This window comes from Electrophorus electricus, chromosome 3 (assembly GCF_013358815.1).
Source record: "Electrophorus electricus isolate fEleEle1 chromosome 3, fEleEle1.pri, whole genome shotgun sequence".
NCBI lineage: Eukaryota > Metazoa > Chordata > Actinopteri > Gymnotiformes > Gymnotidae > Electrophorus > Electrophorus electricus.
The window spans coordinates 21,032,886-21,047,250 of record NC_049537.1 but is presented as its reverse complement, the minus strand read 5'-3'; the positions used below and the strand labels follow the sequence as shown (position 1 = coordinate 21,047,250).

General features: G+C 37.8%; 4 protein-coding genes across 4 annotated transcripts; 1 reads left to right on the top strand and 3 right to left on the bottom strand.

Annotated features, from left to right (window-relative positions):
- Positions 1–848: 848 nt before the first annotated feature.
- Positions 849–2,962, top strand: cx28.1 (connexin 28.1). Its single transcript, XM_027001688.2, has 2 exons — positions 849–1,478; positions 1,735–2,962. Exon 2 carries the CDS (start codon positions 1,743–1,745, stop codon positions 2,481–2,483), a length of 741 nt encoding a protein of 246 aa, XP_026857489.1. The 5' UTR covers positions 849–1,478; positions 1,735–1,742; the 3' UTR covers positions 2,484–2,962.
- Positions 2,963–4,849: 1,887 nt separating this feature from the next.
- On the bottom strand, positions 4,850–7,164 carry LOC113572271 (gap junction Cx32.2 protein-like). The gene is made up of 2 exons (XM_027001687.2): positions 7,047–7,164; positions 4,850–6,345 (listed from the first exon to the last, which is right to left on the bottom strand). The coding sequence occupies exon 2, from the start codon at positions 6,320–6,322 to the stop codon at positions 5,576–5,578; it is 747 nt and encodes a 248-aa protein (XP_026857488.1). The 5' UTR covers positions 6,323–6,345; positions 7,047–7,164; the 3' UTR covers positions 4,850–5,575.
- Positions 7,165–8,007: 843 nt separating this feature from the next.
- Positions 8,008–9,898, bottom strand: cx32.3 (connexin 32.3). The gene is made up of 2 exons (XM_035523946.1): positions 9,744–9,898; positions 8,008–9,136 (listed from the first exon to the last, which is right to left on the bottom strand). The coding sequence occupies exon 2, from the start codon at positions 9,117–9,119 to the stop codon at positions 8,250–8,252; it is 870 nt and encodes a 289-aa protein (XP_035379839.1). The 5' UTR covers positions 9,120–9,136; positions 9,744–9,898; the 3' UTR covers positions 8,008–8,249.
- A 1,827-nt stretch (positions 9,899–11,725) lies between these two features.
- cx34.5 (connexin 34.5) lies at positions 11,726–12,622 on the bottom strand. Its single transcript, XM_027001671.2, has one exon. The coding sequence runs from the start codon at positions 12,620–12,622 to the stop codon at positions 11,726–11,728; it is 897 nt and encodes a 298-aa protein (XP_026857472.1).
- Positions 12,623–14,365: the final 1,743 nt, after the last annotated feature.

The window sequence follows — 14,365 nt, the reverse complement described above, 5'->3', positions numbered from 1 at the left end:
TTACCTTTTTTGTTTTTCGCGTCCTTCTGTGCCTCCAGTCGTCCCTTGTCAATTGTCTTTTGTTGTTTTTCCTCATCCTCCCTCCTGGCCTTTTTATCCTCAGTCTGTTTCCATTCTGTGTCCTGTTCCTGGTTCTCATGCTCTCTCTTTGTTCTTGTTCCTGCACCTCCTCCTGCTCCTGCGTCCTGTGCCTGCTCTGTCTGTATTGTCAATTATGTCTGCTCCTGTTATTGCACCGGTTCCTGTGTGGGCTTCTATTCTGGTGTCTGCACCTGGTGCTGTTCTCGTGTCGGCCATGGTTCTGTACCTGTTTCTGTGCCTGCTTCTATCTACTTCTCTGCCTGCTTTGGCTGCTGGGTTTCTTTCAGTTCCTGCCCCTGTCATCTTTCCTGGTCTGTTCCTGTCTGTGTCTAGTCTTGTTCCTGGTCCTGTTTTGTTTTATGTTTTGTTGGCATGCCTTGGTGCCGCATGCTTTTTTTGTTGTTGTTTGTTTTGGGGGGTACTGTCACAGTTGCCCCCTCCCTTTCATCCCTGTCACCTTGGCAACCCTGTCTTGTGTCTTTGTTCCTTCCTGGTTTCTTTTCCGTGTACATCTTTTCCTTAGTTTAATTTTCCCCACCCCTCATTAGTTTCACCCGATACTTGTTTCCCCCTCGTTAGTACGTGTATTGAAACCCCGTTTGTTCAGTCTCGTCGCTGGTCATTGATCTAGCCGTGGTTGTGTACTTGTCCTAGACCATGTTGTGTTGTCTCGGTTTGTGTTGTCTCGGTTTGTGTTGTCTCGGTTTGTGTTGTGTTGTATTGTGTTGTGTTGTACATTTTCTATTTAGCCTGTTCAATTATTATCCTGGTTTTCATGTGTTACTGTCTGTTTTATCACGTTTCCTGGATCGGTGCGTGTTGCCAATATGACCCTGCACCGTTCTACTGACTGATTTTTGGATTTGCCCTTGATAAATCTTGCTCCTCTCAGCATTTGCATCCACCTCCCACTCCCAATTAATTTTCTTCAACATATGAAAATATTCCCCTTTGCTGGCGTAAAGTCTGCAAAATTTTTCATTATACATATTTTTTGTACATTTTTTAAAGCCTGTGCACAAATATTACTATGTTTTTATTGTATTTGTCATATTGCAGAGTTGTTACCCCTAAATATTCTTACCTAGAGGACAAGCAGGAAGGGCTGTGCTATGTGGAAGCAGTTTAATTCTGAGCTGTGTCTTTTCTTGTGTCTGTGGTATTTGATGAAACTGACTCTTTCCAAAATATGAGCTCATGCAAAAAAAAAAGGGTAGTAACAGTGTGTAGGGGTATATGTATGTGCTAACAAAATGATTTGCTTAGCTGTTTGTGGGTGGACACTTACTGTGATGTACAGAAGAATTTATAAAACTGGAAATGATTCTAGATACAATCTCTACCCGTCATATTGGATTTGGTTGCACCATTAAAACATAGTACACTTGTAGTACAAGGTAAGCAAACCATTTGATGCCAATATTTGAAATCATGTGTTTGTGTCATATTATTGTGTATTAGTTTACAGGAACAACTAAATTAAATTACACAAGTCATCCTTTACAATTCTTAAAGGCTCTAAAGTTTTAAAACCGGTAGTAACAGAACACAGGTTCTGTTTTTTTTATTTAGTTATTCTGTTTTTATTTATTTATTTTTTACAGATTTCTGATTTTCTGTTTTGGTCTTAATTATACCTTCCTCTATCTTCAGTATAAATCATGGGAGACTGGGGCTTTCTCTCCAAACTCCTTGATAAGGTCCAGTCCCACTCCACCAACATAGGAAAGGTTTGGTTGACAGTACTCCTGATCTTCAGAATCATGGTGCTTAGTGCCGTTGTAGACAAAGTGTGGGGGGATGAACAGTCTAACATGATCTGCAACATCAAGACACCAGGATGCAAGAACGTGTGCTATGACCAAGCGTTCCCCATCTCACACCCTCGCTTCTGGGTCCTCCAGATCCTCTTTGTGTCCTTACCGACTCTAGTCTACCTTGGTTACGTACTTGCCATTGTCCACAAAGAAAAAAAGCTCAGAGATCAGCTCCAGAACCAGGCCGTGAAGAAGGGGATGAGGCAACCAAAGTATACTGAAAACAACGGCAAGCTTCGTTACAAAGGGAGCCTGCTTTGTGTTTACATAACTTGCATATTGGTGACTATTCTTTTTGAAGCAGCTTTCATAGTAGCCCAGTACATTTTATATGGATTCGAGATGGTTCCCTTGATCTCCTGCAATAAGGATCCCTGCCCCTCTCCTGGTGTGGAGTGTTTCATGTCACGTCCCACAGAGAAGACCATCTTCATCGTGTTCATGCTGGGGGTGGCATGCGTGTCCCTAGTTTTGAACATAGGGGAGATATTTTATCTGATTGGTCACGCTACTGTATTCAGATATCGGACACCAAAGATTTCAAATGATCAACCTAAATCCTTTACCACAGAGACATTTTGCTGAGATCAAATTCAACCATTTTGCTTTTGCCTTCAACCGCTCTGTAATTGCTCATACTAGAGGACAATAGAAAAGAGAGAATGGCTCCACAGTGAGAAAGTTCATGAGCTTTCTTCAGATTTTGAGCACTGCTGCTTTTCTAATGCACAGATTAACAAGATAGCTCTGAAACTATGGCACTAAAACTGATAGGAAGATTTTTTGGATGTCTGTGATAAAATAAAAAATCCCAATAAATAAAGGGAGAGAGTAATCTACTAAGGTCTAAATGAATAATTCCCTCTTGCATATTGTTTCTGTCTCACTATTTGATGTTTGTAAATGTATTTAAATGTCACTTTTTGGGTTTTTTTACAATTGTTTAGATATTTCTGCTTTTTTAATGCCATCAGAGGCAAATACAAAATTATTTGAAACATACAGTTGTCATATGCACACTATTTAATTTTGTAGTATCTGTGATTAAACAAAAGCCTCCATTACTTTCTCTCTTCCTCATAACCATAATTTCAACACAACCTCTTTTCCTAAATCACTGAAATGTCAGCACCACTGGAATAGAAGTAAATGGTTGTGTCCACATTTGTGTTTCAAAAAATAAGGAAGACAATATTTTAGTTAGTTAGTTTATGTAGATTTGCTTAGTGGTAAGCCTGCAAATTAGGAGTAAAAGATATGGGACTAATGAGTACATGAAGGTGTAAGCATAATGAAGTTAAGTGCTTTCTTTCATCTTTATTTGCTACTAAAGATCGTAACATTATTAATAATGGCCGTACTTTGAATGCATTAAAAATAGTAGTGATTAGCTCTACCACTAGGAGGCGCTAGATGAATATCTAGCGTCATCAACCTTCAGTACATGTTTACTTAGTTGTGTATATTATGGGATTAATGGTGGACAATACTGCTGAAAGATCTATAATACTGTAAGACTTGTGTAAGAGGTTTTAAGTTTTAGTTTATTTCCTTCATTGGATTAAAACTTCAAAAACTGAACCTGAAAAAGACCAAATACATAAAAACATTTAAATACAATAAAGGTAATTTACCCTTTTAATGCAGAAGTAGACCAGAAAATGAAAGACCATGTGAGTATTTTGGCAATCAATAGTTAAGTCTAAGGTCCACATTGCTGTTTCTTTTGACAGCAGTTTGTCCAGGCAGAAGTACATGGGTTCGTTTTGATTCCCACAGAGCCTGCTGGAGCCTGTCTCCTGGGGAAGGGAGTGGGGTTAGATGGTCTGACCCAAACATTTCATTTATAACCTTTATGGCTTCACATCTATCGCTCTTGTTGACCACATGACAGGAGAGGAATCTCTTCTTATGATCTGGACTCCTTGCTCTTTTAAATCACACCTTTCCTTGTGTTAAATATTGTGAATCTCGCACATTCAGTCTGACGCTATGGGTGTCTGATGCTATACATTATTGCTGGAAGAAGCAATGAATGTTTTAGTATCTTGTGTGTGTTATCCTTGATCAATTCTCTACTGACTGACATCCAACCTACTCTGTAAGATATTTCTACAAAAAATTAGTGAGAAATAGCAGGCCACGGGAGGTATTGACAGGATATGTTCATATGATAATGGCCTAGCATGCGATACACGCTACAGAAAATGTGGCTTATGTCTGACAGGAAATGAAGATCCTAGGGTTAGATGGACTTTCTCAGGGGGGTTAGGTGGGGTTGGTGGATTACAATCCACACTAAATACTGTAATTGGACCATGGACTGCCAGACAATTATTATGAAGAATGGTATACCATTTATATGTTCAGCACATATTTTGACATGTTGATTTAAAATTTCTGATTGAAAGTTTTTTGGTGTATTGTTTCCTACAGCACAAGTGAGTGTATAGATCTGTTGTAGCCAAGAGTCTTACAAACCTTTCAGTCTGCGTCATTCAGGGTGAGTCACCTGAGGTTAACAACTACTGAGACGGTGAGCATAGGAATTGCTAGATATCTGAGTATGATAAAAATGATATTACATATGTTCTTATTGTAGACCTCAATCAAGAAAGGTGATAAAGCGTGAGGGAAGGATTGACATAAATGGGGTAATATAGCTGGCTAACTAGCTAGAATTTATAGAATTATAATTCATATGCTTAAATTCAGGCTTTGTCCAAAGCTTTCTCCTCTGTGGAGGAGGATTTATGCACTTGGACCCTCATGGAAGATCCTTGACTTCAACCCTAGTATCACCCTTGGTTCTGGGCCTTATACTGTATATCTGCTCTAGGCTGTACCACGGAACTTCCAAAATGTCAAATGCCCAGTAAAGTTTATTTCTTTCTTTGATTTGCACTATACATTTTTTGTGAAATTTACAGTTTAATATTACCAGATTTTTAAAGCCCCTTAGAACAGTCATAAATTATATTGCTATATATACATATATAGTAAACAGAGGCCAAGAGGTTTTCTAATAATATCTCTCTTAAAATACCTCTTAAAACTGTAGCTACTGTATCTCAAGAGAGGTCCAGACTCTTCAGTCATGTGGTACTGCCTATAATGTACAGGTTTTGGAGACTACATTTGTAGTGCATCTAGCAGTGAAAGTTTGATATTCCTGTGATAAGGAAAAGTTAAATTAAGGCTTAAACAAAGAGTAACATATCAGTAAAACGCATTGATAAAGATATCGCTAAAGTATGTGGTAACATTATTTACAAAATAAAGCATTTGCAAATCAGATGTCTTAGTGAGGTTTTGTTCACTAAATCTAACACAGAAAAGATAAATGAAAAGAAGGGGAAAAGAGAAAAAAGAAATAAAGGTTTGAAATAACCTTCTTCTTCTTAGCATTCAACCTTATTCATGAAGCCACTGAAAAGTCTACAAATACAATGAAGTAAGATTCTAGTCCTGTAGCACTTGGGAAATAGGACACAGAAGCAAGAAGTCTTAAAGATACTTTCCACACACAAAATTCCCTAAACGGTATACCATAAAAGTGTGGCACCCTTAATTTTTTATTCAATACAAGGGTATATAGTTAATTAATTTAGGCCAGGCTTGACACTTGACAGTTTTGATATTTGTTTTTTTGTTGTTGTTTGTTTGTTTAGGATTATTTAGGATTTCCTACTATGTTCAGTCCCAGGAAGATGATAAAATTTTCTTCCATTTAATCCCAGAGACGCATGATGCCTTTTTGATCTGTGCACAATCAAGTAGAAAATCTCGATTATATTCAGCAGCAGCGACACACATGACACCACCAGCATGAAGATGATGAAGACAGTCTTCTCTGTGGGTCGAGACATGAAGCACTCTACAGTGTATGGACATGGGTATCGGGTACACTCAATTTTGGGCACCATCACAAAACCATACAGGTAGTATTGACCTACTATGAAAGCCGCCTCGAGCAAGATCTTAACAATCACACTGGCCATGTAACTGGCAAGCAGATCACCTTTAATTTTGACCTTCCCCTTGTCGTCTGTGTACTTGGGCTGTTTAATGCCCTGACACTCGGCTTGGTTTTGGAGATGCTCTCTCAGTTTCTTCTCCTTGTGGATGACATGCAGGACATGCCCGAGGTACATGAGCGTCGGTGTGGCAACGAAGATGATTTGGAGGGTCCAGAAGCGAATGTGGGATATGGGGAAAGCATGGTCATAGCATACGTTCACACAACCCGGCTGTTTAGTGTTGCACACCATTTTGGACTGTTCATCCCCCCACACCTTTTCTGCACCACCTCCAAGAACCATGATTCTGAAGACGAAGAGCACTGTCATCCACACCTTTCCAATCACAGTGGAGTGGGACTGCACCTTGTCCAGAAGCTTGGAGAGAAAGCCCCATTCTCCCATTTTTGGCCTCCGTTAAGCCTTATCTGTGGAAGATAATGAAAATACTGATGCAATTCTCTTTAAATATGGCACAACAATAAAAATACCTCAGTGACCTTAGTAGATTATATGTAAAAACTGGCTTTAAAAACAGTGCAAGGTCCACTCACAAGGTACAACCTAGTGATGGAAAGCAGAGACAAACAGTTGCCAACATGAACCTTAAATGAGTATTAGCACAGATGCTGCATTTTTTCCTCTGAAGTCAAGAACATCTAAACTATTCAAGTTAAATAACACCCATCGTCTGCACAGCAAATTAAATGAGTAGTATATACAGCTTTTGCATTGACTAATGAGTTCAGGATGAGTTTATATAAGAGAAAAATTTAAAACCTAATCGATTTTAATTTTATTAATATTTTAGCACTGATTATAAAACATTGCAGGGGCCAATACTGACTGTCTAATCTGACTATCATGAGAGTGCCGATTTAAAATGAACAGAGTAATCATACGCAGAGATAGAAGGATATATATCTATCTGAACAAGCAAATAAACACACTGTTAAAATAATGAAAATTAAGAAATATTAAAAAGGCACTTCAGATCCTGCTGCCTTAACATTTGTTCTTTAAGCACTTAGAATTTAGTAATGTAGCTATTAAAAAGGAAACAGTAAGGCTTGAATACAAATCAAGTTTGTGAAAATCAGGTTTGTGAAAGATATAGTTGTGTACTTACCTTAAAAGGGGCTAAAGCTGGAATGATGAAACAAATGGAAACAACTACTAAAATGCCATGAATTGGAAGGCTACAGTGAAGTTTACTTTCTGTGGAGTTTTGCAATAAGGCTAGAGCATGTCACGTCACCCATTACATCTACAAATGATAAGTCAACTGTGGTACAAATTAGGAGAGTCAGGTAGAATGGGGGAAGAATTAATCATTAATCGTAGAATGTGTTCTGCAATGGGTCATACACGTGAAACAGGAGAGGATATGCTTTTAATTTAAATAGAGTACAATCTTTTCTGGAACTCAAAACAAATACCATCAGTAACCAGATTAAAATATAAAAAATATGAGAATACTGATTCATTTGGAGTATTAATCTATTTTCCCAGGACTGTCTTAAATTCAATTCTGAATTATCTGTATAGCACAAATTAAATGGAGTATTAGAACTTGCTAGTCTAAATACTAATACATGTTGCACTGCCTGCAAAACAAATATGAAAAACAAAACAAACATCAACCAAGCTTGAGAAATCCTCACTGACTGAGCAGATGACTTACTGCCCAGCCCCCTAACTGACATTTATTTTAAATTTTGTGATGAAATGGAGACTGTTACCCATCTCATTAAATTGTCATTTTAATTACTGACCTGTGCTTGTTACGGTTTATGAATAGTCATGTTTTATTTTATATATATATATATATATATATATATATATATATATATATATATATATATATATATATAATCTTTAAATACTGAAAATACCCTAAAAAGAACTTTATATTTGCTACATAAAGCACAAGAAACATTATATGCTTTTCTGGTATTGCTTAAAAATCCATTTTCATATTGTAATAGAGAAGGCAAACAGCAAATTTATTATTAAAATTTAAATACTTCAGATATAATGATCATTCATCATATTCTTATTCAAAGCACTCATTCTGAAGAACATACTACTTCTTTGGTGATATCAAGTGCTTTATTATAAGTTACTTTCAGTGAATACATGCAATAGCAAAACAATGCCAAAATACATTAAAAACAATAAAAAAATTTATTTTTTATCTGGATATGCAAATTTTAAATGACAGTTTGATTATAGTTCACATTTATAAGAGTACATTCAGAAATATCAACAAATGCTTAAGAAATGCTGTGGATAAAACCACTGGCTTAATCTGGCACGGGGGGTACCACATTTAATGGCCCTCTAATAACTTTTTGTCCTCCTTCAGACCATCACTGCTGGCAGAAGAACTCTGTCCACTCTGGATCTGTATATTCAGACTGTTTTGCTTCAGTGCAAGTTCAGCCTCCACCCGTGGCTGCCATGATACGGACAAGCTGGCAGGATTCTCGGCTGACGTGGCGTTGGGAACGCGTCGCCTTCGGGAGCGACACCTAACCCTGGTGCACAACAGGTAAAAGACCTCAGTCACATTCAGTAGCAGGGACACGCATGCCACCACCAGCATGAAGATGATGAAGATGGTCTTCTCAGTGGGACGAGACATGAAACACTCTACTGTGTAGGGGCAAGGCTTTTTGGAGCAAGCAAACTGGGGGATCATGATGAAACCATACAAATAATACTGTCCGACAATGAAAGCAATCTCTAAGATAATCTTGAAGAACAACTGGGTTAGATAGCTGCCTAGAAGGTTCCCCTTGATCTTAACATGGCCTTTGTCATCTGTATATTTGGGTCCCTTTAAGCCCTTGCTGTGAAGCTGTCTTTGTATTTTCTCTCTCAGCTTGTTCTCCTGGTGGATCACATGGATGGCATGGCCCAGGTACACCAGAGTCGGTGTGGACACGAAGATGATCTGCATGACCCAGAAGCGGATGTGGGAGATGGGAAACTTCCAGTCGTAGCACACGTTCTCGCAGCCGGGTTGCAACGTATTGCAGACTAAACTAGATTGCTCATCCCCCCACACGCTCTCCGCTCCTGCCCCCAGGACGAGGATCCTGAAGATGAAGAGCACGCTCATCCATATCTTGCCAATGACAGTAGAGTGGGACTGCACCTTGTCCAGTAAAGACGAGAGAAACCCCCAGTCTCCCATTGTCTCCGGCGTTCAGTCTTAAAAGGGAATGAAAGAATAGGAATCATATTTTCTTTAACTTGGAGATCAATGTTTTAGATTCCATACCTATAAACATTACCATAATCATTAATTTGTAACAGGCTCATATTAACTCAAATAATCTATGCCTTGTAATCATTGCTTCCAGCCCTTAGCCTAAAGTTATCAATTCGTGAACAGCAATAAATATTCACACGAAATACTGAACTGATCACTTGAGATGCCAACAGAAAGTAGTACTATAATAAATACTATTATAAATAATACACTCCAAATTTTAGTTTGGAGTAAATAGACATGGACATGTGGTTTGATATATGTAAGTACATATTACTCCAGTGTAATTCAACAGTATAAATTGTTAGTGATAATTATCTATGATATTACACTGATTAAACAGTACACATTACATTAAGAAACAGAGGTATCTTAAACCTTTTACTCAACACGGAAATGCTGGTGTTTAGAATCTGTAGGCATGTATTTATTGTAAATTATTTTCATTTCCATAAATATAATCATTTTCATACCTTTAATTGGTCAAAATACCAAAAGCAATATTTTTAACGTTTTTGCATATGATATAAAATGCTTTTCACTTACCTACACAGACACTCACTTCTTCCTTACTAAAAATGTTCCAGAAACCAAGTGATGGCTAACAATAGTTGAACCTTGAGTTTTTGGCTCTCAGTGGTTGTGTAATTTTTTAAAGTGGTTAACTGTCACGTAGGAATATCAGCAAATGGCACACACTCTCTTGGAGTTCAGAGCGGCATTAATTATTGACAGATATGTTCAGGAACGTGGACCATGCTCTGTACAAAGACCTGTTCTTTTTAATGTCGTGGTTTTGGGTCAACAAGTCATTTCAACCCAGAATAAATAAACCTATTTTGCATTATAATAATAAAAAACCCTTCTTCACTTTGTTTTTTGCTGCCCACTGACTATAGAAAAATTGTTGAAGACATAGTATGTCCACATAATATTGATTGTAATGATGATGATTACAACAACAACAACAACAATAATAATAATTAAAATATATATCTTATTGCTAAATTCAACAATGTTTTAATCCTTTGCTCTCGCATTCGGTTTTCAAAAAGGAAATTCTGATTACAAAACCATTATATCTCAGTCGTCCAGTCAATTATTGTGATCAATATGAAAACTGCCTACAACATGAAAACTGTCTAATGGAGATGAAAACATGCTTCAAGTTACATCGGGGAAAAACGTGTTTCCGTGCTGCGTCTCTACGGTGGGAAAATACAGCGAGTAAACTGTGATCATTTGTTATGCTTTTACCTCAACAGATGAGAAATTCATTCAAAAAGTTGAAGCAAGACATTTTTAAAACAGTTTATTGCCATGACGTATTGGTATTTCTACCCTGGAAATCTGACCCTAACCCAGGTGTCTAGCAAACTGTAATGAAACTCGACAGGAAATTCTAGTCACACTACATATCCATCTTGAAGCTGACTCCGTTTATAGCTGTTTTTACATATTTTGCAAATATGGCTTGAGATCCTCTCATGGGCGAGCCATGTACCAGATGAATTCTACCAGTTTCTTATTTCTCATAAATCCTTCCAGGGTTCATGGACAAGTGCTTCATGTCTTTTTAATGCATTTCTCCCACTTTGTGGACATTGCCATCATTAATCTTATTTTTTGATTGACAGCATAATAATACAACACCCGGTGCTGGGCGGAGGTTAGCTGGCTACAGCCAGATAACCTTTAGAAAGAATCTGTCACCGCAGCCAGGCAGTACTGACGTCGGGCGATGTTGGCTTCTAGGCCTTTCAAGTTATACGTAAGGAGGGAATGGCTACTGACAGATACGTATTTGTCGGTAGCCATTCCCTCCTTTCATATAACTCGTGTTCCTGAATTCCTGGACACTGAGGAGTTGCCGGCTTTGTTAAGTGTGGTTAAATTAAGTAAGAATTACATGAACATTCTAAATGGCTATATAAACAATAGATGGTACAACCATTGCAATGTTTTTATTAAGTACCTCATTAGATTGCGAATACTTAATATTCTCTAAATTTTGTATAGAAATCTTGTATAGAAATTTGTTGAATATATGAGTGTCCTTGAATTAATATTTGGACAAAATGCATTGATACTGACTTTAAATATCTTTACTAAATTTTATATCATTATAAAGAGCTGATTAAAACGGAGTTTGTATGTCTCTGATATTTACTAATCTCACAATAAGATATTTTTTGTGGGCTCATGTGCCAAAAAACTATGTGAAAAACTATGTGCCAAGAAATGGAATGTTCCACTCAAACACCAAAGGGTTCATTTATTCAGACAGCAATCATGGAAACATTAGAAAATAAAATTAAAATTAGAAAAAAATAAATAAATGAAACCTTTATTGTCCACAAACCCATCAGAGACATAGCAAATGTTTTATCATTTAATAAATTTTCACATCAGGTGGAAAACATCAGCAAAGTTATTGTGTTTAGAGTTAGCCACACTCATTTGCTATTATTTTTGGTTATTTGCACAAATTAGTCCTGTGAAAAGTTATGTTTACAGAGGCTTGCAGCTCAGATATGAACCTCTTCCATGTCATTGGTGTTGTGCTCTTCCAAAGCCATGTTCTTGGCCACCTCATGGCAAAGATCTCTTCTTTGGAGCCCTAGTTCACCTTTCATGCAGTTCTGGATTGAATGATCTACATTTTCGAAATTCTTCCTGCTCATAACAGGGGTCACAGGGGTTACAGTGTAGTCCCGCTTCCGATTCAAGCACTCGTTGACCTTCTTGACACACAGATAGAAGACCTCGATGAAATTCAACAGTAATGACACACATGCCACAGCCAGCATAAACCAAATGAAGATATTCTTCTCCGTTGGCCTTGACAGGAAGCAGTCGACCTTGTGAGGACAGGGGAAATGATTGCATACATATTGTGCTTGAAGGGTGAATCCATAAAGGTAATACTGGCCTAGGATAAATCCAACCTCCAGCACTATCTTACACAGTAAATTCAGGATATAACTCCTGAGGAGGCGGCCCTGGATGCTGACCTTTCCCTGGTCGTTGCTGTACTTGGGTGGTTTGTATCCTTTCTTGACAAACAGACTGGCTTGATCATTGTGGGCCTTCCGCATTGCTTCTCTCACACCCTTCTCCTCATGGATGACATGGAGGACGTGGCCCAGGTAGACCAAAGTCGGCGTGGACACAGAGAGGATCTGCAGCACCCAGAAGCGCAAGTGGGAGATGGGGAAGGCGTGGTCATAGCAAACGTTCTCGCAGCCTGGCTGCTGGGTGTTGCAAACAAAGTCAGACTGCTCGTCACCCCACACCTTCTCTGCGCCTGCTCCCAGGATGAGGATCCTGAAGACGAAGAGCACGGTCAGCCAGATTTTGCCCACCACTGTGGAGTGCTTCTGCACCTTGTCCAGGAGCCGCCCGAGGAAGTCCCACTCGCCCATCTTTACTTATACGGGGGACCTATCAAAACATCAATGAGTGACTCCATGTGCATTGCCTCAAAGGCTGTCTCTGTGTACAGTATTAGTATGCTGTATTTATCTGGAAAGCTTACAGATAATTATCATATTATTACATTTTTTTTCAGTGCTAATCGTTAAATTGATTAATGTTATTAGTGTTCTCTTAATAAGCATTAAGCATGTTTTACATTAATATAAAACATGAAATGCCATTAATCGTAACATTAGATATCTTTAACAAACATGCACTTCAGCAATGATTATCATGTTTAGAATAAATAAGGGAGCTGGGTAGAAGTAAAAAGAGTCCTGAGATTCTTTAATGAAAGGACAGGCAGTAGTACACGCGGTGCAGGACAAAAGAAGATACTGAAACAGGTAATCCTCATAACAGTAGATCAATGCAAATGTGAATGTACCAAAGGGCTAGGCAAACAAACACAAAATAGATAGCAGAAGCAGTTCAGATACACTAGAGTCAGAAATATTGGACAAAAGCTCAGAAATATTAGTCAAGGAGCAACAAGACTTTGAAAGGTGAGTCTGCAAACAGCAAACGTATATGCAAGCAGAGAAAAGCAGACCAGGTTTAAACAATCAATATTCTGTTGAGTCGGAACAGAGTCTAGCAGTGAGGGGTGTGGCTGGTGAGGAGGGCCAAGCATTGTCTGCTGGTGAGGGCATGGCCATAATAAACCAAAAGTAATGTTATCAAAGTCATTTAATATTGCGACTGAATTATTCAATTGGTGCTAATCCTAACTCTAACCCTTGCTTTTTTTTTGCAAACCACAGAATCCACCTTGATGCCACTAGAAGTTAATGAAAGCATAACCAAAAAGCCTATGGTGTATTTTATAAGGCAAACTAATTTAACAAGAAGAGTCAAAAATCAAACACTTGTACTAGTAAAACTGCTATTAAAATGTTAAATGCAAGCAAACTCTGCAGGCAGTTTTGCTTTACTATTACTATCAGAGCAAATAAGAATATCTTGTACTTATTGATAAGGAGCAAGCAAGGTCTTTGATGATAGCATCCCTTGTCTGGTGGGAACCAAGGCTTTGACCTTGTTTAAACACCATAACACTAATACCATGCTTGAAGGATGCAGTGCCCAGTGTTGGAGATCCTACTTCCAAAACATATTTAACTCACCAATTATTCTTCCTTGAAAGTGCACACACACTATAGCACTACAGCTAACACTAATGCAAAAGCAATTAAAGTAAAAGCCAATGAATATATAGAATAAAGAGATAAACTCATATAAACCCATCTGCCATTCTTTCTTATAACCATGGATCAATTCCTGATTTTGCATCATTTTATTCATAGTTTTAAGACTCAGCTCATATAACAAAATTGTAGAAATGCAAATGAATTAAAGATTCTTATCTATACTATACCACTAAAATGACAGTGCTGGTGAGTTTGTGGAGAAATTTTATATTAGCCTTTTATTGAATAATAAAATGACATTATCAACAATCTTTCAAAACCTCCCATATGATTACCATATAAAAAACTAAATTGTTGACAAAATTATCCGCCATTTCCAAAATCACTATTATATTGCAGTACTGGAAAATGATTACATTTTCTTCAAGAAAAGTGTTCCAGAAACAGAGTTTCACCTTGACTAATTACTTGCTGCCATACCAACATGCATGTGATGTTTTTCCACTTACCAAATCGGAGAGAGACAGGTCTAGGACAGAG

What these genes read in the sequence shown, in the direction of transcription:
- cx28.1 (XM_027001688.2), top strand. Translation starts at nt 1,743, where the DNA reads ATGGGAGACTGGGGCTTTCTCTCCAAACTCCTTGATAAGGTCCAGTCC.
- LOC113572271 (XM_027001687.2), bottom strand. Translation starts at nt 6,322, where the DNA reads ATGGGAGAATGGGGCTTTCTCTCCAAGCTTCTGGACAAGGTGCAGTCC.
- cx32.3 (XM_035523946.1), bottom strand. Translation starts at nt 9,119, where the DNA reads ATGGGAGACTGGGGGTTTCTCTCGTCTTTACTGGACAAGGTGCAGTCC.
- cx34.5 (XM_027001671.2), bottom strand. Translation starts at nt 12,622, where the DNA reads ATGGGCGAGTGGGACTTCCTCGGGCGGCTCCTGGACAAGGTGCAGAAG.